The sequence below is a fragment of the Vulpes vulpes genome, chromosome 4 (genome assembly GCF_048418805.1).
Source record: "Vulpes vulpes isolate BD-2025 chromosome 4, VulVul3, whole genome shotgun sequence".
In the NCBI taxonomy this organism is placed as follows: Eukaryota; Metazoa; Chordata; class Mammalia; order Carnivora; family Canidae; genus Vulpes; species Vulpes vulpes.
This window is the reverse complement of record NC_132783.1, coordinates 126,394,398-126,419,518: the sequence shown is the minus strand read 5'-3', so window position 1 is coordinate 126,419,518 and position 25,121 is coordinate 126,394,398. Positions and strand designations below refer to the sequence as shown.

The following is a 25,121-nucleotide window of genomic DNA, read 5'->3' as shown; positions in this document are numbered from 1 at the left end:
TAATTGTGTTCACAGCTTTCTGGTCTCCCACTGCTCTCCTGATATCATATTCTATGTCAATCTGTTTGTAATATTTTAAAATCAATTTTCAAATCTGAAGTATGTCACTTTAACCATATGTATTTTAAAACATGTGTTTAAATTTTGTGTTTTACTGTGTGACATATGTACGTATATAGCCTGACCTTATCACGAATAACACTACCGTTATTATAAATAATAATGTAATAGGTTCATTTACTTAAGAGTTTATTCTAAAACATTCGTATAAGCACTTTATCTACTACATTATCTGACTAGTGAAAAATCCAAAGTTAGGCGAAGAGAACATATAGCTAATTTGGTTTCTAAAAGCTAAGAGTACTTCAAATTTTATCTCAGAGTAGAATGTACTGTTCACAAAGTTCTTTGCACCTTCTTTTGATCATCTTTACCCCCTCCCTAGGTAACTGTGATTCAAACCTGATTTCCCTAGCTCTCTCTCACCTCTAACTGCTTTCCCATTGGGGAATAACTCTGGCCCTGAATATTTCCTAACACCCACCCTAACACTGAAACCTGTTTTGGTCTAATTACATCATATTCACACTACATAACTGACTGGTCAATCAGTAGCAAGAATTGGTTTCAGTATTAGTAACAGTATGTTAAAATGATCTCAACCTGAAAACATTTTTCTACTTTAACTGGGTCCTTTAAATACTAAATTTAAAGCAGAAACTAAAAGATGGGACTTCAGACACAGAGTCATCAAAGTGGGTGGGATAATCTGGGGAAGGCAGGATATGAGGCATAACTGACAATCTTCCAGCCAACAGCTTCTCTATTCTATCTAATAGAGATAACTCTGTTTTGTACTGTATTTTGAGTTAATAACATACATAAAATTAAATAATCAAGTCAACCATAACAACCCTCCCTACTGTAAGATATTTTTTATGTCTACCCTCCTTGAATACTTTGTCCCATTTGGCAAGGACCTAAAAGTGGACAATTTCTGGGCAGCCCAGGGGGCTCGGTGGTTTAGCGCTGCCTTTGGCCCAGGGCCTGATCCTGGAGACCCGGGATGGAGTCCCTTGTCGGGCTCCCTGCATGGAGCCTGCTTCTCTCTCTGCCCGTGTCTCTGCCTCTCTCTCTCTCTCTCTTTCTCTCTCCCTCTCTGTCTCTCATGAATAAATAAATAAAATCTTAAAAAAAAAAAAGTGGACAATTTCAACATAGAGGCTCCCTGCAGTTACCACCAACCCCTACATGCAAATCCCAAAGGGAATCATAATCCTTACCATTTTATCAACCCTTTTCTGGCTCACAGGCTGCAAAACAAGTTATCAGAGCCAATGTTTATTTACCTGCCACTAAGACAGGGAAAGAGACACTGACGTCTCTAAGCTTAAAGAAGGAATATAAAAGAGGGGCTCTTGGGTGGCTCAGTGGTTCAGCGGCATGATCCTGGGGTCCTGGGATCGAGTCCCGCACTGGGCTCACTGCAGGGAGCCTGCTTCTCCCTCTGCCTGTGTCTCTACCTCTCTGTGTCTCTCATGAATAAATAAATAAAATATTAAAAGGAAAAAAAAAAAAAGGAAGGGATCCCTGGGTGGCTCAGTGGTTTAGCGCCTGCCTTCGGCCCAGGGAGTGATCCTGGAGTCCCAGGATCTAGTCCCACGTCGGGCTCCCTGCATGGAGCTTGCTTCTCCCTCTGCCTGTGTCTCTGCCTCTCTCTCTCTCTCTCTCTCTCTCTCTGTGTGTGTGTCTTTCATGAATAAATAAAAATCTTTTAAAAAATAAAAATAAAAAAGGAATATAAAAGAAATCCTAAGGAACTTCCATTTATATGCCCTCTAAAACAATAAGGGATAATGCAATAGATAATAGAAGTAATTCAAAGATTAATTTTCAAAGACTCCAGAACCCAAAGGAAATTGCACCTGAACCTACAACGTGGAGAGGAAAAATATATGCTATGGACTGAATTGTGCCCCCTCCCACCCCAAATTCATATGTTGAAGCCCTAACCCCCAATATGACTGTATTTCGAGACAGGGCCTTTATGGAGATCATTAAGGTTAAATGAGGTCATAAGGGTAGGGCCCTGACCCAAAAGGTTAGGGTCTTATAATAAGAGGCCCCAGAGTACTCGCACAAGGGCATCCTCTTTCTCTCTCCCTCCCCCTCCTCCCCCTTCCCAAGAATCACGTCAGCCTGTACCTTGATCTTGTACTTCCCAGTTTCCAGAACAATGAGAAACCACTCCCTCTTGTTTGAGCCACCCAGTTTGTGGTATTTTGTCATAGCAGTACAAGTAGACTAAGACAGGATACCTTTTGTTATTTTTAAAAAACTTTCAATGAAAACTGGATAAATACCAGGCACAGTGCAAAGCTATGACAAGCACAGGTGCCAACACTGCAGAGGGATTAGGTATGACCTGTTATGTTGTGAAGCCTCAGTAGAAAAGTTCTCCTCTGCATGCTCTCTCTAGACAAGCATTTCCTGGGAGTTACTTACTAATTTTTAAAATTCTGCTCTATCACGTTATCACCAATCTAGTGAAGTTAGTGGTAATAATTCTGTTGACAAAAATAAAGGGGTAGGTTCAATTTCAGAGATGAAGACAGATGATGTCAAGTTAGAAGACCAATGCATATAACCTGTAGGCCCTTGTTTACCCAAATGGCTTCAGAAAGTTTTCTCTATGACAAACTCTTGAACCAGTTAAGATGTAGAATATGAAATGAGTGGAAACTGGCTAGAGTTAACTGCAGTAACTGCATGCTTGGTAAGGACATCAAATCCTTATGAGCTCTGACTCTGACTCTGAGCTCTGACTCTGGCACTTATTCTGTGACGTAGTCACTTTTACTCTCCATGGACTTCACCTTCCTGATGTCTCAGCAGGAGCATATCCCTCACGGTTTTCTAACTCTATGATTCATAGGAACCGACTCTTAGGACAATACTCAAGCATTTTAGCAAGTCCTACTGCACACTGCCAGCACAAGACATCCTAGTGCCAAACTTAAAAATTTATCCTGTAGCCTAGGCATTTTTACTAGAAATTCCTCCCTTTTTTTGGTGCACAGCAACACAAAATATTAGTCCTCTAGTAATCAACAGGTGTGACCTACAAACAAATTTCTTTGGCAAAATCGCATCCTCTCTGCCTTACCTCTCTTGCAAAAGAAAATCCCTAGAGGAGAAAAGGGTAAATTTTAAGATAAGTTACTACTGTAAAAGAGGAGCAGAGAAATTTTCTTACCTGAGGTGTCAGCTCTACTTCTAATTCACCACTTAAGTACTGTCGTTCAAATTCTGCATTTTCTCCCACATATGAAGAGACCATGCGTTTTATCTGCTTGGATCGAAGTAAAAGGCCCAAGCCAAAGTTGTCAACCCTAGAAGAAAAATGCAAGCAACTTGCTGTCAAAGGAGCGTTGGATAGAACACTAATATCCCTGACTTCCAAAAACATAAAATATTATTACTTTAAAGGAATCCCCTCTGCTGGGCATTTAACCCATATTCTTTCCCACCTTGCAAGGTGACTATTAATTTACAGCTGAGGAAACTAAGCTCAAAAGCCTTTCAGTGACTTCTGCCCACAGATATCCTGGGTAGTAAGTGACGTAGCTGGTATTCAAATCCACTCCAGTCCTAAAAGTCTGCCCTGCACCTTTCACTCTTTCCACTGCTCCCAAGTAATACTAGTGTAGAAGACGAGCAAACTGGATCTTGCCCTCTGCTATGAAAAAAAAATGTAAATGCAAAGGCAATGCCACTCTAATAACCTGCACTGGCTCCAAACAGAGGAATTCTGTCCTAAAAAGTGAACAAGGCATTCTCATATTTAAAAAAGAGAACAGGGGGGACCTGGGTGGCTCAGTTGGTTAAGTATCTGACTCTTGATTTCAGCTCAGGTCATGATCTCAGAGTCTGTGAGATTGAGCCCCATATCCGACTCTGTGCTCAGGGAGGAGTCTCCTTAAGATTCTCTTTCCCTCTGCTTCTACCCCTCTCATGAGAGCCCAAGCACACTCTTTGAAATACATAAGTAAATTAAATTAGAAAAGAACAGCATACATTGGAAATACAGACCCAAATCATAAATAACTATGAACATTTTCCCTTTATCATAGATATTTAGCTGAAGATTTAAAAATGCTTAAACATTTTTAATTTAAAAAATCAGGAAATTGGGATCCCTGGGTGGCGCAGTGGTTTGGCGCCTGCCTTTGGCCCAGGGCACGATCCTGGAGACCCGGGATCGAATCCCACGTCGGGCTCCCGGTGCATGGAGCCTGCTTCTCCCTCTGCCTATGTCTATGCCTCTCTCTCTCTCTCTGTGACTATCATAAATAAATAAAAATTTAAAAAATAAATAAAAAAAAATAAATAAAAATAAATAAAAAATAAAAAGATAAAAAATAAAAAAAATAAAATAAAAAATCAGGAAATTAATCACAAATCAGTGAAAAGATTACAGGCAGCAAGAATAATGCTGTTATCTGCTAAGTTACATGTAATATAGTTTAGTACCTCTACCTAAGTTGGAGTTCAATTCATTCTTTTTAAGATTTTTTTCATTTAAGACTACATTTTTTTTAGAGCAACATTAGGCTTATGACAACATTGAGAGGAAGGTACAGAGATTCCCCATATACCCTTGCTCCCAAACATGCACAGCCTACCCTATTCTCAACATCACTCACCAGAGTGGTACATTTTGTTACCCAGGATAAGCCTACATTGACACATCGGAGTTCAATTTATTCTTGGAAATGGTGCATGTACTGTTGGCTTTTTTCACTAAGTGAAGGTTTCTAAGTCTGTGCCTGTTTTATTTCTATTCTTTTCCAAAGCAAAATAAATCTAGAATTTCTTTTGTTTAAAAAAGACTTTATTTATTCATGAGAGACAGAGAGAGAGTCAGAGACACAGGCAGAGGGAAAAGTACTCTCCCTGTGGGGAACCCTATGTGGGACTCTATCCCAGAACCCTGGGATCACATCCTGAGCCAAAGGCAGACACTCAACCACTAAGCCACCCAGGCGTCCCCAAACTTAGAATTTCAAGCAAAGTCAATGTGACAGATTAATAATTGACTGAATACCTTTCCACTTTATCCTGCTCTTCAAGAGTTTCAAAACTAGCCACTTAAAGAAAGCACTTCTCAGGTAATGAAGTATACTTAAGCTATAAAAATAGTTAAAAAAAATATGGTGAAAACCACAGAGACACTACTGTAAACATGAAAGAATAGTTAAATATATATATATATATAAAGGAAGGAATCCCTGGGTGGCTCAGCGGTTTAGCACCTGCCTTTGGCCCAGGGCGTGATCCTGGAGTCCTGGGATCGAGTCCGACGTCGATCCTGCATGGAGCCTGCTTCTCCCTCTGCCTGTGTCTCTGCCTCTCTCTCTCTATGTCTATCATGAACAAATAAAATAAAATAAAATAAAATAAAAAAACAAAAAAATAAAATAAAATAAAAAGGAACTGGGATGCCTGTGTGGCTCAGCGGTTAAGCACATCTGCCTTTGGCTCAGGGTGTGATCCTGGAGTCCCGGGATCGAGTCCCACATCGGGCTCCCTGCATGGAGCCTGCTTCTCCCTCTGCCTGTGTCTCTGCCTCTCTCTTTCTGTGTCTCTCATGAATAAATAAATAAAACCTTTAAAAAAAGAAAAAGAAGGAACTACCAAGCGTTGGCAAGAATACCTAGCACTCTCATACAGAAGAGGGGAATGTCAAATGATCCCAACCACATTTTTTTTAGGATTGCATTTATTTATCCGTGAGAGATGCAGAGACATAGGCAGGACTACTCCACCACAGAACAAACTGCGGTGGGAGTACACAATGGAATACTCCACAGCAGTGACAAGGAATCAGCTACAACCCTTGGCAAGGATGGAGGACTCCCACATGCAAAATGCTGAGCCAAAAAACCATAAAAGAGTATTTAGTGAATTATTCCTTTTGCATGAAGTTCAAAGTCACACAAAACTAATGGATAAGATCAGAAATGAGGATAATAGTTAAGTTCAGTGGTGGGAAAGGAAAACAGTGACTCGCAGGAGTGTGAGGGAGACCTTCTAGGCATCAGTCATGTTCCATTTAAAGAACTTGGGGCTGGTTACACAGGTCGGCAGCCTGTAAAAATCCTTCAAACTTTATATCTGTGACAGGATCATATTTTTGTGTTACTCTTTATTATATACTATGGAAAAGTATTTTTTTTTAATATTTTATTTATTTATTCATGAGAGACACAGAGAGAGAGGCAGAGACACAGGCAGAGGGAGAAGCAGGCTCCCCACAGAAAGCCCCATCCCATGCGGGACTCCATCCCAGACTCCAGAATCATGACCCAAGTCAAAGGCAAAGGCTCAACTGTTGAGCCACCCAGGAGTCCATGGTAAAGTATTTTTTAAAGATAGAAATATAGTGACAAAGCCAGAGTGCCTCCCAGAAACAGAAGCCATCATTTATGATCTCTCCCTCCTAATCCCGAGTGCTCCAAAGGCCTTTCCCCTATGGAGCTCATATCATCTACACGGTTCACTCACCCAACAGTCCTTGACTAAGTTCTTATTGCCCCTTATGTAAGGTCCTGGGCCAGGGGAAACTCTGAGAGCGGAAAGGATAAACATGTAAACCTATAATTACAACAGAAGGAGAGACATGCCAAGAGAGGTCTGCATCAAGTGCAATGAGAACACTGAAGGTCGCCCAACTGAGAGAAGAAAGGTCCAAAAAAGGCTCACGGAAAATGACACTTGAACAGAGTTGAAGAATAGTCTTTTGAGAGCAGTGTAGAGTGTGGAAGCAGCGAGCCAGAAACGCAGATGGGCAGCTTCACAAAGGTGCACAGTGGTCTGATGGGCTCCGTATTAAGTGTGATTGTAGTGTGGACTGGAAGCAGAAGTGAGCAAAAGAGGTAGAAGGCAGGCCAGCGTGCGACCTGTTGCGTGAGCCACACCAAAAAATGACTATTACATCCTGAAGGATATGGGAGACCCTGTGGATAATTTTAAGTAGAAAGTAAGAGAGTGTATAATTAATTGGGAGAGATTCAGTGACAAAAGGCCGGGAGATCAGTTAAGAGGCTTGAAATTATCCAAACAGGCAAAGATGATTAGGCAAAGTGTGAACTAAGGTAGCCCCAATAGGAATACAGAAATGGGACAATTCAAGGACTATTTGGGGAGAAAGAAGTCATAGGTTTGTTGCCCATCCTGATGTAGAGGCTGACCCACTCCAGAATTCTGGCTTTGGCAGTGGAACACAGTGGGAGAATGGACTGGTGGGATATTAGTCTACGATTCCTAAGTGACACACCATGTTTGACCTGGAGAGGGACGGTATGGTACCCTGTGTGACAAACCATGGACATTTCTAACAACCTCCTTTTCTCCCACCTTCGCTTCACTGTCCATCCTCACACTCCTCATGCCCACAAGTGCCCATCCCCACTCAACAGACTCCTACCTCCCAGGATGTATCATTTCCAAGCCAATTCCATTTCAACCTAGACCAGGAGGTCCAGACACAATGAATACCTCAATGTAGTCCAGGTAACCGTCAACCATTTGCTAAACTTGTTTATAGTTCTAACCTCCCAATTCTGAATCTAATAATGTTTCTGACTCACCGTAAATATAAAAGGAATGCCTACATGATTGATTCTTGCTTGTTTCAGAAGAAAACTAAAGCTCAAACAGGTATTTTCCAGGGTGTACTTGTGAAATGTGCAGAGAATTCTTGGAAGATTAATAATATGCTTGTCCACTAGAGGGCTCCACATCACTACAGATTACCTGTCTCTTGGAAAATTAGTTCCCCACACTTCATAAACTATGCCTTCTCACTATTTTTTACCTACCTCTAATTAATACCTTGCCAGGCCTTCAGTTCTTCAGGTGAACAATTCCATTCTCCTAAATTCAGCGGCTCCTGCAGCCTGCCCCATACTTCCCATCCTTGCAGATCTTTAGTAAACAAATGATGGAGTGATCTGTCCCTTCTCACACTACCAACTAGATTGGAAAATCCTGACTATATCTTCAGAATCCATTCAGAATGGAAGTATTTCTCACTTCCTCCTGTGTGACCTACACCATCTCCTGCCTAAATATAGCCACCTCCTCTGCTTCTACTCCTGCCCCCTGTAATCCACTCACAAAATGGTGGCCAAAACGATTAAGTACAAAACAAAATATGTCCAGTCACATCACTGCTCTGCCCAAACGCTGCAACGGCATTCATCTACTCATGTAAAAGCAGAGGTCTCTAGAGCAGCCCTGCAGGGCCCCATAGATGGGATGCTCCTGACATCTCAGACCTCATTCCTCCCACTTCCCTTTTGCTCACTGTTCTTCTGCTGAGCTCCTCGCTATCCCGGCAAAAACACCAGGCATACTGCCCAGGGCCTTTGCACTGGCCTTTCTCTGTCTCTGAAACTCTTCCCCAGAAGAGAATCACCCCTCACTTCTTTCAAGTCTTTGGTCAACTGTCCCCTCAACAAGTCCTTCCCTTATTGCTGTATTTTATACTGAAACCTGCCCCTCCACTTTCATCCTTCCAGTCCCCTTCTGGTTTTTTCTTTTTTTTCCATAGACTATAACCTAACATACTGGAAATTTTACTTATTTGTTATGTTTGCTATTTATTGTCTGCCTCTCCTTACACTGGCACATAAGGTCCATGAGGCAGGGAACTTGGTTTGTTTTGTTCCCCGCTGTACTCCCAACCACCTAAAAGCCTACACAACATATAGAGGTACTACACAAACACTTATGGAACGTTTGTTGAATGAATTTATTACTTGATTTCACTTTCCTCCTCCTCACTGGCTCATCTGTAACAAAAAATAAAAATCACCGCATCCTTATGCTGGATATTTTCTATTTGCCAATCTCCAGCTTGCCCTATGCTAGAACGGCTGATGTGTAGACTGAATCCCTTCAGGATTCAGGTGCGAGAAGGATGTCAGGATTTCGATTCCCCCGACTCCCTCCCTGGCAAGCTGCAGCACATTGGACAGCCCTCTCTGTAAAGCTTACCTGCAGGTGTTGGCAGCTTCCTCCCCTCACTCTTCAGGCCTAAGGCTGGTGGTAACCACTCTCCTGTTACTAACTCAGGGTACTTCAATACTCATGTTGTTTTCCCTCAACCTGACCTTTCCTTTAAAGAGAGTCCCTTTGGTAAACTCCCAATATGAGAGTACCATTGATATGCTCCGGAGCCCTATCTAAATAAAGTCATTACAATAAAATAATCCATGAGAGTGAATACAGTCCAGTTGCTTTCTGTAGTTTCAAATACTTTAAACTCCCTCCATGTATATAGGTCCATATGATACACCAGAATGTACCTGCCCAATTCACTGACTTCAGAGATTTTTCTAACCACTCTCTCATGGATCTGTTTGGCTTTTCAACACATTTGAACTTGGCTCTGTTTAGAGATGACCTCTCTTTATTTGTTGATCTTGGCTCTGGAAACTAGCTATATTTGGCTTTGCTCTCTTTTTGGACTAGCAACCTGGTATGGCAACCAAGCAGTGCTTAAGATGCTCAGCCCAAGCTACTCCCTGACCAGGTATAGAGTTAGTATTTATGCCTCAAAACATGCTGTTGGGTAGCTTATAATAAGAGTGTCTTTCTTGCCACATACTTCTCAATTCACATATTCAGCAAACATGCATCCCTTCTTTACTGTGGATCAGACACTGATGATACAAAAATAAAAAAGGCAAAGCCCTTACAATATAAAGAAAGAAGACAGACACATGTCATCTTTTGCAAATGAGAAACATGCCCTTTCTAACAGACATGTATATTAAAACATCTTGCAGTTCTTTGATATCAAAGATAATTTTGATGGACTTTAAAAGAGATTACCTTGCTTGCCTTTATTTAGGAGCCAACATTTTCCTAGTACACCTAAGGAGAGATTTGACCATTCTCTTATAGTACAACAAATGCAGATTTCAAACATTTTAGTGGTTAAAAGAAGTCTAAAGCCAAGAATTAATAAAGAGATATATTCATGTAAAGGAAAACAATATTTCATGGGAGACATAAATGTTCCACAAATATTTTTCTTTTTCTGAATCTAAAATCTCATTAACTGGAAATTCTTGTCAAAACAAAATTCTAATACAAATGAATTTGCAACTATTTACCAAATTGTATTTTTCTTGTTTCTTCTCATTTTAGACATACTTAAATCTCAGTTACAGTTTATATTTACTCTGATAATAACAAGACTATCAAAAGAAAAGAAAATGGTATATTTGGGTAGAGCATTAATTTATGACACAGTTATATGGAACAAGTGAATATTCCCTTCCATGAGCTGAGCAGAGAAGTTCAAGTATACATCCCAGGAAGTGGTTAGTCCTCCACTATTAGACAAAATAATCTAATCTTGGGGAAATGCTTATAATCAGACAAGTTGGCCTACAGTTCTCCATTCAGAGCTGCAGCTGCCTCAACAAATAATAGAGACGGCACAGCAAAGAAGCCACCTGCCTTTATCTAGTGGTTCAAAACCACTGGTGTAGGGGAAAACTGCTCATTGGGTCCTCATAAAATTCCCATAGCTGATTTATGTAATACCACATAAAAGTAATAGTACTGCAATCACCAGCACAGACATACATATATCATCACATAGTACTTAACTAGGCTTCCACATGGAAGCCGGGCTGTCCTTGGAGCTGTCTCAATTCCCACTTTGAAGAACTATAATCTAAAATAATCGGGATCCCTGGGTGGCGCAGCGGTTTGGCACCTGCCTTTGGCCCGGGGCGCGATCCTGGAGACCCGGGATCGAATCCCACATCGGGCTCCCGGTGCATGGAGCCTGCTTCTCCCTCTGCCTGTGTCTCTGCCTCTCTCTCTCCCTCTGTGACTATCATAAATAAAAATAATAATAATAATAATAATAAAATAAAATAAAATAAAATAAAATAAAATAAAATAAAATAAAATAAAATAAAATAAAATAAAATAAAAAAATTAAAATAATCTTGCCATGGCATACCTGGGTGGCTTAGTGTTTACATGTCTGCCTTTGGCTCAGGTCATGATCCCAGGGTCCTGGGAGTCCCACATCAGGCTCCCTAAAAGGAGCCTGCTTCTCTATGTCTCTGCCTCTCTCTGTCTCTCATGAATGAATAAAAAGATCTTTAAAAAAAATAATTTTGTCATGAGGAAATGAGCATGATTAATACATGTATTCTTCCCTTCTCTAATTTAATTCGTTGACATATATAGTTTACTGCAAAATTTTTGGTTCATACAGGTTTGTAATTTATGTAAAGTCTTTTAAAAAAATCAATGAGGGATCCCTGGGTGGCGCAGCGGTTTGGCGCCTGCCTTTGGCCCAGGGCGCGATCCTGGAGACCCGGGATCGAATCCCACATCAGGCTCCCGGTGCATGGAGCCTGCTTCTCCCTCCGCCTGTGTCTCTGCCTCTCTCTCTCTCTCTGTGACTATCATAAATAAATAAAAATTAAAAAAAAAAATTTAAAAAAATCAATGAAAAGCATGTTTTCAATTTTTCCCATCTTCTTAATCAATCCATATCAAAGTACTGATTTATCTGAGTGATCCTAGGGGAGAAGGTTTTTCTCATCAAGATAATAGTTAATACTCCACAGCAAGGTGAGTGGTACCTCATGGCTAAAAGGTTGATAATCAAAAAAGAAAGAAAACAAAAACAGACAATCAGAAGTCCCTAGCTTTGGAAAGTCTTCCAACACAGGCAGATCCTTCCATAAAAGGCCTTTTTCTAAATGAAAAGTATTAAGGAGGGGGAGCAGAGAAGGACAAGTAGACTCCACTCCAAGCACAGAGCCCACAGTGCCCAATCCTAGGACCCTAAAATCATGACCCGAACCAAAATCAAGAGTCAGATGCTTAACCAACTGAGCTACCCAGGTGCCCCAAGAAAGCAGTTATTACTTCTAATTTCTATTTACTCAATAATTCCAACTGTCTTTGGTTCTCCCACAAAGCGATGCTGTTAAGTTTTCCTCATTTATCTGATTCTAATAGCCAAAACAAAGCCCTCATTGTTATAGACCTCTAGGGTTTAAACCCACCTAATTAAGACAATAAACTGCCAATGAGCATGTGCAAAATGCCTTCTTTGTGTTCAACAATGACTGTTATCAGTATTTACTCTATATCAAGAATTTATGTTGATTTACACCATCCCTTGTAAGCACTGAGCTATCTGGAAACAAAGTACTGATAGTCAAAAGTATTTTTAATAAATACAAAGTAAGCTCAAGTGGCACAGGGTGTGTTTAAGAAACGTCAAGTGAGGGATCCCTGGGTGGCGCAGTGGTTTGGCACCTGCCTTTGGCCCAGGGCACGATCCTGCAGACCCAGGATCGAATCCCACGTCGGGCTCCCGGTGCATGGAGCCTGCTTCTCTCTCTGCCTCTCTCTGTCTCTCTCTCTCTCTCTGTGACTATCATGAATAAATTAAAAAAAAAAATTAAAAAAATTTATAAAAAAAAAAAAAAAGAATTGTCAAGTGACCATGAACAAGTTACTTCTCTATTTACAAATGAGTTTCCTCTGTTAAATGAGGGAACTGGAACAGATGATCTCTACAATCCCATCCAGCTCCACTACTCTGTATTGAGCCTGAGGCTCAGCACAATGGGGAAGAGAAGACTATAAGCAAAACAATCAGTCCATAATATATATTGGAGAATGAACACAATTCGGTATACAGAGAAAAGCTAGAAGTATCCAAAGGAACTCAGAAAGGAACTCAAGGCAGATCCTGAAAAATGGGAATACTGTGGATATGCAGAGAAAAGGTGAGAAATGCAAATAACAGCTTAAATAAACTTAACAAAGGAAAATTGAGCAAAAACTTAGGATCAGGTCCATGTCCTAAATAATTATTATTTTTCTAAATTGTACTTATGATGCTTGGCTAAACTGCCAATATAGCTAACTTTTTTTTTTCCAACTACACTCCACACCCAACATGGAGCCTAGTGCCTGGCTTGAACTCACCACCCTAAGATCAAGACCTGAGCTGAGATCAAGAGTCAGACAGTTAGCCAACTTAGCCTCCCAGGAGCCCCTAATTTTTAAAAATTTTTTTGAAGATCTTTAAAGTCTTTCATTGTTGAGAGAGAGCTGATAATTTATCATCTTATATAGAAGTAGCTTTTTTTCTTCATAACAGAATATATCTTGATATATATGTCATTATTAAAATGTTTTGGCTATGTTAACCATTTTGATAGGAGATCCTACTGTGCTGGTTGCATATCCTCCTCCTTCCACCAAAACCAGCAACATTTTTAATGATTAATGATATCCTTATATGTCCTCTAGAATATGGCATAACTAAAAAACTTGAAACAGATTTCAAACTGTTTGAAATTGTCCTCTATACATAATGATCTATAATAATGTATTATAAAGAGAAGTCTCTAAGTTATAAAATGCAAGATTCAAATTGAAAGTATATATATTTTAACAATATATTTAAAATTTAGAAAAATAAAAGCATATCAGATTAACATATACATTTATGCAAATCTGATTTATGTATGATTATGAAGGGTGGTATCAAAAATATTTGAAGAAATGTAACCTCCAACTTTTGAGCTTGTTAAAAACTGTCTTTTGATGCTTGTGCATATTGCTCATGACGACAATTTTCATTTCATTCATAAATTTTATATGAATATTATAAAGAAGTGTCATCTTTTTCAAGCCACATGTTACAAATATGCACACTTACCCTGCATTGTTGCTGACTGCAGTCAGCTCTTTGACTCCAGTCTTCAGTAAGGCTCCTATGAGATTCTCTGGAATTCCACATAACCCAAAACCTGTAAGTGAAAAGACAAACAATTTGTGAAAATGGTAACATTCTTTTAGGGAAATGTAGGTTATCTTTTTCCATAAAAAAAAAAATACAAAACACATTATTAGGTCTACTAAGCGAAATGTATAGCTGTATCTCAGCAACCCAGTAACTACCCAAATGTTTTGCACCATTAGATAGCACCAGATATAACCGTCAAATCCTTAAATCATAAGAATAAAGCCAAGTGCAACCAGTTAATATGGCTACATGCTGCACATCTTGCACTTAACTACATATCTACTACTACCCAACTTTATAATTCAACCTTTTAACTTTTTTCAAGATGTTTGTTTCATGTGCCTGAATAGATTTTGCAGAATCAGAAGCCTAGAACAATGACTTTTATTTCTTTATAGCTTCCACAATTTGTCAAATAGTATTGAGTTTATTTATTTATTTATTTTTTTAATTTTATTTATTTATGATAGGCACACAGTGAGAGAGAGAGAAGCAGAGACATAGGCAGAGGGAGAAGCAGGCTCCATGCACCGGGAGCCCGACGTGGGATTCGATCCCGGGTCTCCAGGATCGCGCCCCGGGCCAAAGGCAGGCGCCAAACCGCTGCGCCACCCAGGGATCCCTAGTATTGAGTTTAAAATGAACATTCAATGACTGATCAGTTGAATGGATGAATGAATGAACAGCAGTCCTAAAAATAAGCCTAGATTCCTGGGATCAAAGCCTAGAAATAAAATAAACAAAAAAATTATAAAGAATCAGGCAGCAAATTTAATGAGTATGAGACAGTGGTTCTAAAAGGCATTCCAGAAGCAAGTAGGTGACTCAGTTGGTTGGGCACCTGCCCTTAGCTCGAGTCATGATCCTGGGGTCCCAGGATCAAGCCCCACATCAAGCTTCCTGCTCAGCAGAGAAGTCTGCTTCTCCCTCTGCCCATTTTCCTGCTCATGCTCTCTTTTCTCTCTCAAATAAACAAAATCTTTTTAAAAAAATAAACAAAATAAATAAAAAAATAAAAGACATTCCAAACAGGGTGCAGCAATAGAACCCAGAAGCTTAACAACAGATAGATGCTTATGTGCCTTCTATCTCCTAGGATGAGGAATGACAAAAGGAGTGGCTGGGTAAGAGCTAATGAGATCAGTGCAAATGTTTTAAGTTAAATAGAATTCCCAAGGATCTAGGAGTGTTTTCAAACCTATTAATGAGATATCATCATTTAAAGCTTTGGCTTTTCAAAATAATAGAAAAAGAAACATAAAAGGAAAAAGTAAAACATTAAGTGCTAAACCTTGCTAAATTTTCAAGATGAGGACACTGAAAAAATAATTACATAATATGCAATAAATTTTTATTCATAAAAATAATAATCAGCAATAAAATAATTGGCATTTCTAATCTCCACAGCTTTGCTACTCTGATTTCCCTGCTTTGCTAAAAACATAAGGACGTTACCATTACCAAAAGGAAAACAGTACTACTACTCACCACCAACCAGTATTGTTGCACCATCAGGGATGTCTTTTACAGCTTCCACTGGATCTGTATAAAATTTGGTATGGCGACGTGTGCTGGTTGAAAAGTAGCAAACACATCCCTAAAACATTTTTTAAAAATTGTAAGTGAAAATCATTTGGAGATACTATATTTTGCATGTATACCAACGTATTTGGCTTTTTACATATACAAGGATAACTTCACTATCTGCTCTTTGAAACAAAGAGTAGGGCTGCAAGCAATTCATCTTTAGAGTAACAAGAACATACTCTCTCCATAGATTATCATTGAATCCCATTGTGATCACGGTGGATGTCTTCTCTTCCATTGTATAAAGGAAAACTGTGTCATATATGGCCAAAGACTGAAAGTGGATAGCTGATGAACTGGGACTCAAATTCACAATAATGATGGTATCAATCATCAGTTTCTGATAATGAGCTAACCTTGCATTTGGTCAATAAATACTCACTGAGAACGTACTATGTGTCAATTCTTCTTCTGTTTACTGCCATCTAGTAAGTATTAAGACATGACTGCTGCTCTGTAGAACATCAAATACAGTGTGACCAAAATACAAGTACATACTCGGACCCCTAACCCAATCTTAGGTCAGCAAATGCCTCCTAAGGGGACAAATAATGAACAGTACACAAAAAGACCTATTCCCCCATGGGGCTTTAGGTTTGTATTTGCTGAGAACAGTAGTAAACGATTATTTGTGAGGGAGGCTTGGCTAGTCATACCGCAGTGATCTAGTTGGTGCAAAACAGGTTATCTAGTGAACATTCATCATCAGTTTTAAACAGTTTCCCTCTTTATATTTCATCCGCAATATGGATAGGAGAAAACTAGAGTTGACTGAGTTGTAACCATCCATAATAAATATCACCTCTCCTTCATTCTTATTATATATTCAACCTAAAAAGAGGGAGCGAAGAGAAAGGCTCCTGACTCCTCAGATGCTGTCACCTTAACAAGTCGGTAAATGTAAGCTCACACACACGGCCTTATCAGTCTTTGACAGACATTCTATGGGATCAAGGTAAAGGCATTATTGAGTTTCTAGCACTCTTTTCTTCCTCTATAAATTTCTTTCACAGAAAGTGTCTAATAAGCCTATTTCAAGAGGACGATACTGAAAGTCAAATGAGACATGCAAAGGCAGAGATTTCATGGATGACTTTTGTCCCCTTAAATTCAACCTTGGTTCGGGTCTGGCAAACAGAGCGGTCTATCCTGGCACACCACCAGGTGTGGAGGTGTGGAAATAAGTGGAGGCAGAGCTAGCAAGGAACAAGCTTGAGCTGCAGAGAGCTTACTGCTCTGTCCTATCCTCAGTACCAAGGTGTTTATCGGATTCTGCTTAAACACACACGTACACGCACAAATATATTTTTTTAAATCTTGGAAATTAAAAGTTCGAAAACCTCAATAACGAGGCCAAAAGATGAATCGTAAAATAGAAAGTCAAGGTTATCTTCTCAAAAATAGAAAAAAAAAAAAAAACCACATACTGTAATCTAAACAATTCATTACACAGGTCAAGTTTCTGAAGCTGAGCAAGATCTTGTAATGTACCCAACACTGTTAAAGCAGGAGCAGATCCCAGGTTTTAGCCTTCATCACAGCATCCTCTACCACAAAATGCTCCTCTCCATGTTTTTTAAAAGTCCTTAATCTTATTCTACTTTTATTTGGTTGTTTACAGATTAACAAATCTTTGAATACTCTATTTTTTCATGAAGAACTCTACTGTCATTACCTTTTCTAAACAGTGAAGGACAAATCTAGTCATTGCTCTGTATACCTCAAACTGATAGAATGTTGTTCTGTCCATTACACCTCAATAAAATTGGAAAAAAATCAAAGATGCAAAAACATGGCATAAATAAATAAATGCTAACCTTATCTCTTACCAAAAAACAAAAAAAAAAGACCAAAAAAAAGTGGTTAAGAGTCAGGGCCTCAGCCGGAGGAAGAAAATAAAAGAACTCATCTACCCTTAAGTAGTCAGGGGGTGCAGTCACTCTGAACTACCTATTGACCACGAAACATGAGTCTTGTAGAGAAGTCAAAAGAAAACTCATTTCTCCTATAGATCCAGGACGCTTTTTGGATTCACAAGGAAAAACAAAACTTGTTAGGAATTCTGTTCCTTTGTTTCGGCTGATAATTAGTTTTCTCATTACAAACAGAAATTATTGAAATGTTTGTCCCACACCTTAAAAAATTACTTCACAAGGGGGCACTGGGGTGGCTCAATTGGTTAAGCATCTAACTCTTGATTTCAGTTCAGGTCACGTTTTCAGGGTCATGAGCTAGAGCCTCACGATGGGCTCTGCACTGGGCACAGAGTCTCCTTGTCCCTCTCCCTTTGCTCTTCCCCCTACTTGCTCTTTTTCTCTCTCTCAAATAAATAAATCTTTAAAAAAAAATACTTCAGAAGAATTTTTAAAAAGACTCAAGTATTTCACATTTATCCAGATAATCAAAAGCTAAAAGAAATAAAAATGAAATGTCTACAGGGAATGTGAGAATGGCTCAGGTTAATGAAGAATTTATACCCAACCTCAATTTTTTTCTCATTTTTCACACATTCAGTTAACATTTGTTGACCTTCATTATCTATTGGTTATATTGACATTTGATATCTATTTGCTGAGAAATCAATAGTGTGACATAATGGGCCACATTCCAGTAACCTTAGGGACAAAATACCCTTGTTTCAAATTTAAATTCAGCCACAATTGCATGAAACTGGGAAAATTGCAAAATCTGAACATGGGGGTGCTGATGTGAAGCTTACAAAAGGATGACAGTTGCTGTCATTACAAAAGGATGTAGTAAGGATTAAGTAATGGTATATCAGAGTCACTGGACCCTGTGTTTGTACTACAGCAGATACCCTGGGGATGCTAGCTTCCTTTGGGGGATGCAACCATCTCTTTTTAAATTTTTTTTAAATTTTTATTTATTTATGATAGTCACACAGAGAGAGAGAGAGAGAGAGAGAGGCAGAGACACAGGCAGAGGTAGAAGCAGGCTCCATGCACCAGGAGCCCGACATGGGATTCGATCCCAGGTCTCCAGGATCGCGCCCTGGGCCAAAGGCAGGTGCCAAACCGCTGCGCCACCTAGGGATCCCCCCATCTCTTTATTCCCTACCAGGGCATTAAGATTAACTTGTCATTGACTGGGCTTTAGTTTTCATATTTAACCTCCCCGTTTTACCTTACCTATACACATAGCCATGTATTACTGATTTTACAAAGAATTTTTTTAGCATGACCTATGCGGTGGGAAATTAATCCATGCCATCTTTGTTGAGGGTTTTGAAAAATGGGTTCCAGCCTTAAGATTAATATGTTTATTTTGTTTGTAGTCAGGTTTGCCATTCTAAGTATTCCAAGATCACTGGGCAATCCAGCAGTATAAATTCAGGTAGTGAGGCAAAGAGGAAGGATGTCTGAAACCAGTTGCACCAGGATGTTTCCTGTGGCTCTTCAAGGCTTGAAGCTTCGCAGACAGCACTGCAGAGAAAGCCTCTGGGTTTGCTTTATGAACAGGCTCCCTCTCTGCCCACATTCTCTCCCATTCTCCCAGCCTCTGGGAGTCAAGGAGCATCACTGCCAATACTCTCTAAGACAGAGTAGGGGAGGTATCTTCTTTTTCGTATATGCCTGATTCAAATGAAGCTCTACACTGCTTAAAAATTGACCTCTACCTTTTAAAATGCTAAAACAATAAGGTGAAAAGACTCAAGCACCACCTGCCACACAAGTAAATAAATAGCCTTCAAGTCTGCAGAGGTTACCTAAAATAATGAAGAATAATGAACTATGCAGTTTTACCATCTATGTATCCTGGGGATGATTTTTTTCACCAATGTCTTCCTTTACATCCACGTAATATTTTTCATTTTGTATTTCCACACTCTCACCTTCTGCAGAATTCCATTTTATGGTGCCACTAGTTTCTGGTATTACTATTGGAGGAAAGACATATAATGACTGTACTGCTAAAGAAGAGTCAAGGTACTGAGGTATAAGAAATAATCAAAATTCTTACATAACAAATTTTTTTTTCTATTTTTCTTTTTAAAATTCTCTCCATCTTCACCTTCTGTCCTCTAGTTCAAATTCTGACATTTAGAATTTGAGGTCTGATTCCACTACTGAGCCTAAATCTCATGACTTCCAAATTCAGAATCTCCTTCTTTCTAATCACTTCTATCATTTTTTCTTTTGCCTAAATTTCTTTCTTGTCATTCAATACTCCAGAATTTTTTTGGAAAAAATGCATTTCATGTTGAAGGTCTTTCAGGGAAAGTCCATATAGCATACTGTTTTATTTTTAAATTAATCTTATCTTAATGATATGGAACTGTACACCCCGGTGATATTTACCTTGTCACGTTACAGTTAAATAAATCAGGACACAGGAAGATTGATACTGCCCACTCCAGCATCAAAATGTTATAAACAGAAGTGGAGAGGAGAAGCCATATGGAGGGAAATGAAGAGGACTCTGTTAGATAAGGCAATAATATACAGGTGGATACACATACCTACACACCTGGCAAGGGAATACACAATCATTGCCAAACAGAGGTGGTGACATGTGTTGAAATGCTTTAGCTGTCCATTATTGGACCAGAATCTGTCAACAAGAGACTGTTCACCTTAAACACTACCAGTTATGTACTTATGATATGAATAAACAAATCACAAGGAACTCACAGTGAGTTACTAGTCAGTTGGCCAATTCTCTAAAGTAGTCGCCTACTGTTTTCGAAGGAACATACACATTCTTTTTATTCCAACAAGAAAATGATACCCAGCACTTTAAAGGAGCACAGATGAAAGAATGATGCATTCTCCCTGGTGTATTAGAAAGCTTGAGGAATTTTCCAAGAGTTAAAATACTAATGAGGATGGGGAATCCAGAAAGAGAAGCAGCATGAGTAAAGATACGGAGATGTGAAAAGGCTCGGTGTGCTCAGGGATGTGCAGGATCAGGTCCCATGGAGAGAAGCTCGTGAAGATCGGGTTGGAAAGGGAGACTGGGGCAGGTTGCAGAAGGCCTTAAGGACAACACTAGACTTTGACTTCATCCTTCAATGAGGAAGGGACAGCAAAACTTTTGAAACAGAGATGTCACAACTCATATGAAAGCCTGAAACAGGAAAGTCACAGAGGAAACCATTCTTTCATTCATTCATTTGTTTAAAAATGTCCATTTTGCATCAAATCTGCTAAATACTGGAATACAGAGTTAAAACAAAAAACCCACTTCAGGCATAGTTCCTGAACTGAAGAAACTTACAAACTAACAAGGATAACAGTCATTAATCATTTAAAAAGTTAAATACAAATGTTAATATCCCACTGGGGAGCTATAAGGAAGAAATAGATGGTTGCTGGCAAAGAGTGCCAAGGACAACCCCAAAGAAGTTTCAGGAAAAGGTGCATGTATGACACTGATTATCAACAGGACATGGAAGAAAGAGGAAAGGAAAGAAGGGGTCCAAGATTTCTAGCTTACACACTGGCTGGATATGGGTTATGGTTCACTCTGGGTCAGAAAGAGCTTGAAGCACTAAGTGACATTCAGGTGGAGTCGACCTGTTAAGTTGTACCAGGTCAGCAGCTCAGGGGAAAATGGAATTGGAGAGAGACCTAGGAAAAAACAGGTTCAAAGAAGGAAGGTAGATAAAGTGTTGATGGTAGTTTCAGGACCTTTTTCCAGTAATAATTTTCCACAGTGAATGGAGAATAGTATTAAATACTGCCTCTGAAATAATAATGGAGGAAGAAAGATAACTTCAGATAGTCTACTCAACTCTAAGCCCATGCCAATGGTTCTGATATGTAATCCTCAGACCAGTAGCATTAACATCACCTGGGAACTCATCTATGCAAAGTATGAGGCTCTACACAGGACCTCCTAAATCAGAAACTCTGGAGATGGACCCAGAAACATGTTTGCTAAAGCCTCCAGATAATTGAGGCTCATTAAAGTTTGAGAGACTTGTCTCACATTCATTCATTCTTTCATTCACTCTCTCTCTCTCACACACACACACCATCTCATTTGGGCTGTTGATTATGTTTAGCAGAAAAATTCTCAAGGTTACTACCCAGTTTGTTCACAGGGTTCTTTCATCCATGTATTAAACATGTGTTGAGTGTCTATACTATGTCTGAAAGTATGTGTGAAATGTTGAGAGGGATGGAGAATAAGGCATGTAATATCGTCCCTAACAACCAGAAACTTTCATCTTGTTAGGAAGTCAATGTGGGGGCGCCTGGGCAGCTGGCTCAGTTAAGTGTCTGACTTCAGCTCAGGTCATGATCTCAGGGTCCTGGGATGGAGCCCTGCATTGGGCTCCAGCTCAGCGGGGAGTCTGCTGGTAGGCTCCTTCTGCCCCTCCTCCTGCTTGTTCTCTCTCTCTCAAATAAAGAAAATCTTTTTTTTTTTTTAAGCCAATGTATAAATTTGAAAAAAGTTAAACAAGCACACGAATGTTCCAGTTTAAGCCAAGTTAGAGATGAGCTCTAGGACTAAATTACCAGCAGGGACACCAAGTGCCAAGCATGAAGAAACACCTGAAAGCAGGCACTGAACCTGTTATAATCAAACCCGAAAAGGGGAAAGTTTGAACCCAGATACCAACTTTCAGTGAGGCACAAGAAGCCTCTAATCTGTAACTCTGCCACCTAAGAAGAGGGTTGCTGGGCTTCCTGAGTGGTTTAATGCCATTCCAAAGTACAGAAAGTGAGAAAATTACACTTGGGCAAATAACCAACTTCCAAAAGATGGAATGTTTTTGACCAGGATCCAAGGGTATGGCAATGCCCTGGTTTGCAGGTCTCAGCGACCGACCGCAGCAATGTGACCGAAGGTCAGTCAAGTGCCCTTCTAGTAATTTACATATCCAAAGCTATCTGCAATTACTAAAATGCTCCCTAAGAGGCAGTTCCGAGTAAAATGTTCCAGTTCTAAGTCATCCCCTAGAATCTACCTAAGGGACTTAGTGGGCCCTGTGTGTTCATCGTTGTAAGAGCTTGGGTGCGGGACAGACAGAGCAAAAGGGGCGCGCGGCAGTTCTGAGTACGCACCTCGTGCAAGCAGCCTTTCAAGCTCCAAACTAGTATTTAGTGCGCTCCTAAGCAGCACACTTTTCTTCTTTTCCCTGGCAAGGAAGAGGCTCTGGCGGTTAGGACGGGTCCCCTCCAGGACCCAGCACATCCGGGCGAGGACTGACCTCGGAGGGCTCGACCCCGGGACCCAGCCTGAGCGTGGGCGTGCCGGTACCGACAGAGCCCCGCAAAACCCCAAACACGGCACCCACTCATCAGCCAGCAGTCGCGGCCAACAGAGCCGCTGGATACCCTCGGCGGGCAGCCGACGGTGGGGGCGGCACAGGGTCTTCCGAGTTTGAAAATGCCAAAGCTCCCCCCGGGATGCCTGCGCCCCAAGGGCGCGCGCGAGCCCACGGGCCGGGCCGGGGGGCCGGGGGGCCGCGGGGCCGGGCCGGGGGGGCCGGGGCGAGCGCTCCAGCCCGGGCTCCCCCTGCCGCCGCCGCGGTGCAGCGCAGCCCAGTACGGGAGGTCGCGGAGGGGACCGCGTGGCAGCCCCCGACGCCCCGCGTCCGCCCCCTCCACGGCGAGGCCCCAGGTCCCCAGGGCGGGGTGCGGGGTGCCAGCCCGTGCCCCGCCGCCGTCCGCCTGCCCGCCCGAGCCCCGCGTGGCGGAGATGCCGGCCGGGAGGACGCGGCCGCCCTCGGGGCCCTTGCGGCGTCTCGGCGCGCTCGTGGCCCCGGCCCGGGCCTGCCGCGGGGCCGGGGGGTGTCGGCGGCCGCGGGGGTGCAGCAGCAGCAGCAGCAGCAGCGCGCAGGCAGCGGGAGCGGCGAGGCCAGGCCGACGGCGGCGCGCCCCGGGACCGCGGCGGATGGAGCCCCGCGGCTGCAGAGCGTGGGCGCGGGCCCCCTTCGCCGGCACCTTACCTTGGCCCGGACGCCCCCGGAGAGGCGGGCGGAGGCGCGGAGCCGGGGCGCGGCGGAGAGGAGCTTGAGAGCCGCCATGTTCCGGGCCGGAGCGCGCGTGAGGGGGTGAGCGGTGGGAGCGCGGCCCGGCCGCCGGCGCGTCAACGCCCCGGGAGGGAGGGGGGCGGGCGCTCGAGGGGCGGGCGGGAGGCTGCAGGTCGCGAGGGACGCGCGGCTGGGAGGGGCCGGGGCGGGGGAGCGTCTGCCGGGCGCAGCGGGGGCGGACGGCGGGGGGGGGGGCGGGGGGAGCGCGCAGCCCTGCGGGCGCCCCGGGCCGTGCACCTGCGTCTGCGGGCGAGCCCCGAGGGGCGCGGGAGTGCGCCTGGGGCTGGCGCTCGGGCGGCGCAGGGTCGCGCTCAGAGCAGAGCCTCTTACTCTCCCAGACCTGCTGGCTCCCGTGTGGGTTGCAAAGGGGCGCCCGCTCGTGGTCCCCTGCTTCCCTCACCCCACCCGCACCGCGTTCCCGTTTCTCCCGTTTCTCCGCATCGGGCGCCGAGTCGTGTTAAAAAGTAAGTTGGCCCTAAAAACCTGCCACAAGCGTCTGCCACTAGGTGTGGCCGGGAGGCCTGGTCAAGATTGCACCAGGACAAGAGAGATGAGGTTGGGACTGGGCCTCTGCGACCTTCTTTCACTTCTTCCCCATCATCCACATCTGTATTTCTCAAGATCTTTCTGGCACCTGAGTCCCAGAAATTCCAAAGATTACTCCGCAGATGTAAGCATGCAAGTGTGCATATCCCTGATTGTCCCTGGGTAAATCGTAAGAGCTTTCCTAACCTTCAGGATCCTCTCCTTATCTGAAAATCTTAACTCTCAAAACTGCCCTAAGTAAGTTTCACATGAGATCATTCATGGGAAGCTTCTGGCTCCGTTGTAAACAATAAATAAACGTCAGGCACTATTCAAGTTGCAGTTGTGAATTGGTATGGCACAGACGTTCTCTCAAAGACTTCTCTTTTGACCAACCCCTTGAGGACATGAGCCAAGTCTAGTTTCTTCAGAACCGCCTCTGTGCTCAGCCGACTGGATGGACCAAGTGGAAACTCAGTAAAGGTTTTATCTAAGTGTGGACCAGGCCCTGGGAATATGGCTGTTAGTATTGAACCAAAGCAAAGCACACAAGGAAATCAAATGAAAAAAAAAAATCTGTTAAATGAGACCTTGGCTTCCTTAGCAAGTACACTTTATTTATTTTTTTATTTTTTATTTTTTTAAAGATAGATTTATTTATTTATTTATTTACTTATTCATGAGAGACACACATAGAGAGAGAGGCAGAGACACAGAGGAGAAACAGGCTCCATGCAGGGAGCCCAATGTGGGACTTGATCCCGGGACTCCAGGATCATGCCCTGGGCCAAAGGCAGGTGCCAAACCACTTGCTGGGGATCCTCAGCAAGTACACTTTAATGCAGTGAACAATCACCATCCAGTTTCTGGGCTGTCCATAAAAGCATTTGCCCATTTATTGTATTAACTCTTTTTCCCTCATGAATATTATTATTTTAATCAAAACCAATGAGGGAATAGGATACCAAGTTAGACTATCCAATTACATTAGGAGAAATTAACTTAGTAATGCTCTATATTTTCAACACATCTTAAGTTGGATACAGGCAAAACTCGGGTATGAGAGCTTAAGTTCCCTTAGTAGTCCTAATGCAGCATACAGCAGCTACTGTACTATAGCTCACAGAACGT

The 25,121-nt window shown here is 41.9% G+C and overlaps 1 protein-coding gene across 1 annotated transcript in view; it reads right to left on the bottom strand.

The window, feature by feature from the left end:
• OXCT1 (3-oxoacid CoA-transferase 1) overlaps positions 1-23,643 on the bottom strand; it is a 125,397-nt gene extending 101,754 nt beyond the window's left edge. Inside the window, exons 1-4 of the mRNA XM_072756991.1 lie at positions 23,382-23,643; positions 15,362-15,470; positions 13,787-13,877; positions 3,257-3,392 (exon numbers count right to left, since the gene is read on the bottom strand). Of these exons, the coding sequence (XP_072613092.1) occupies positions 3,257-3,392; positions 13,787-13,877; positions 15,362-15,470; positions 23,382-23,459 (414 nt within the window). The 5' untranslated portion in view covers positions 23,460-23,643. The remainder of the gene's footprint in view (positions 1-3,256; positions 3,393-13,786; positions 13,878-15,361; positions 15,471-23,381) is intronic.
• Between the last annotated feature and the right edge of the window lie 1,478 nt (positions 23,644-25,121).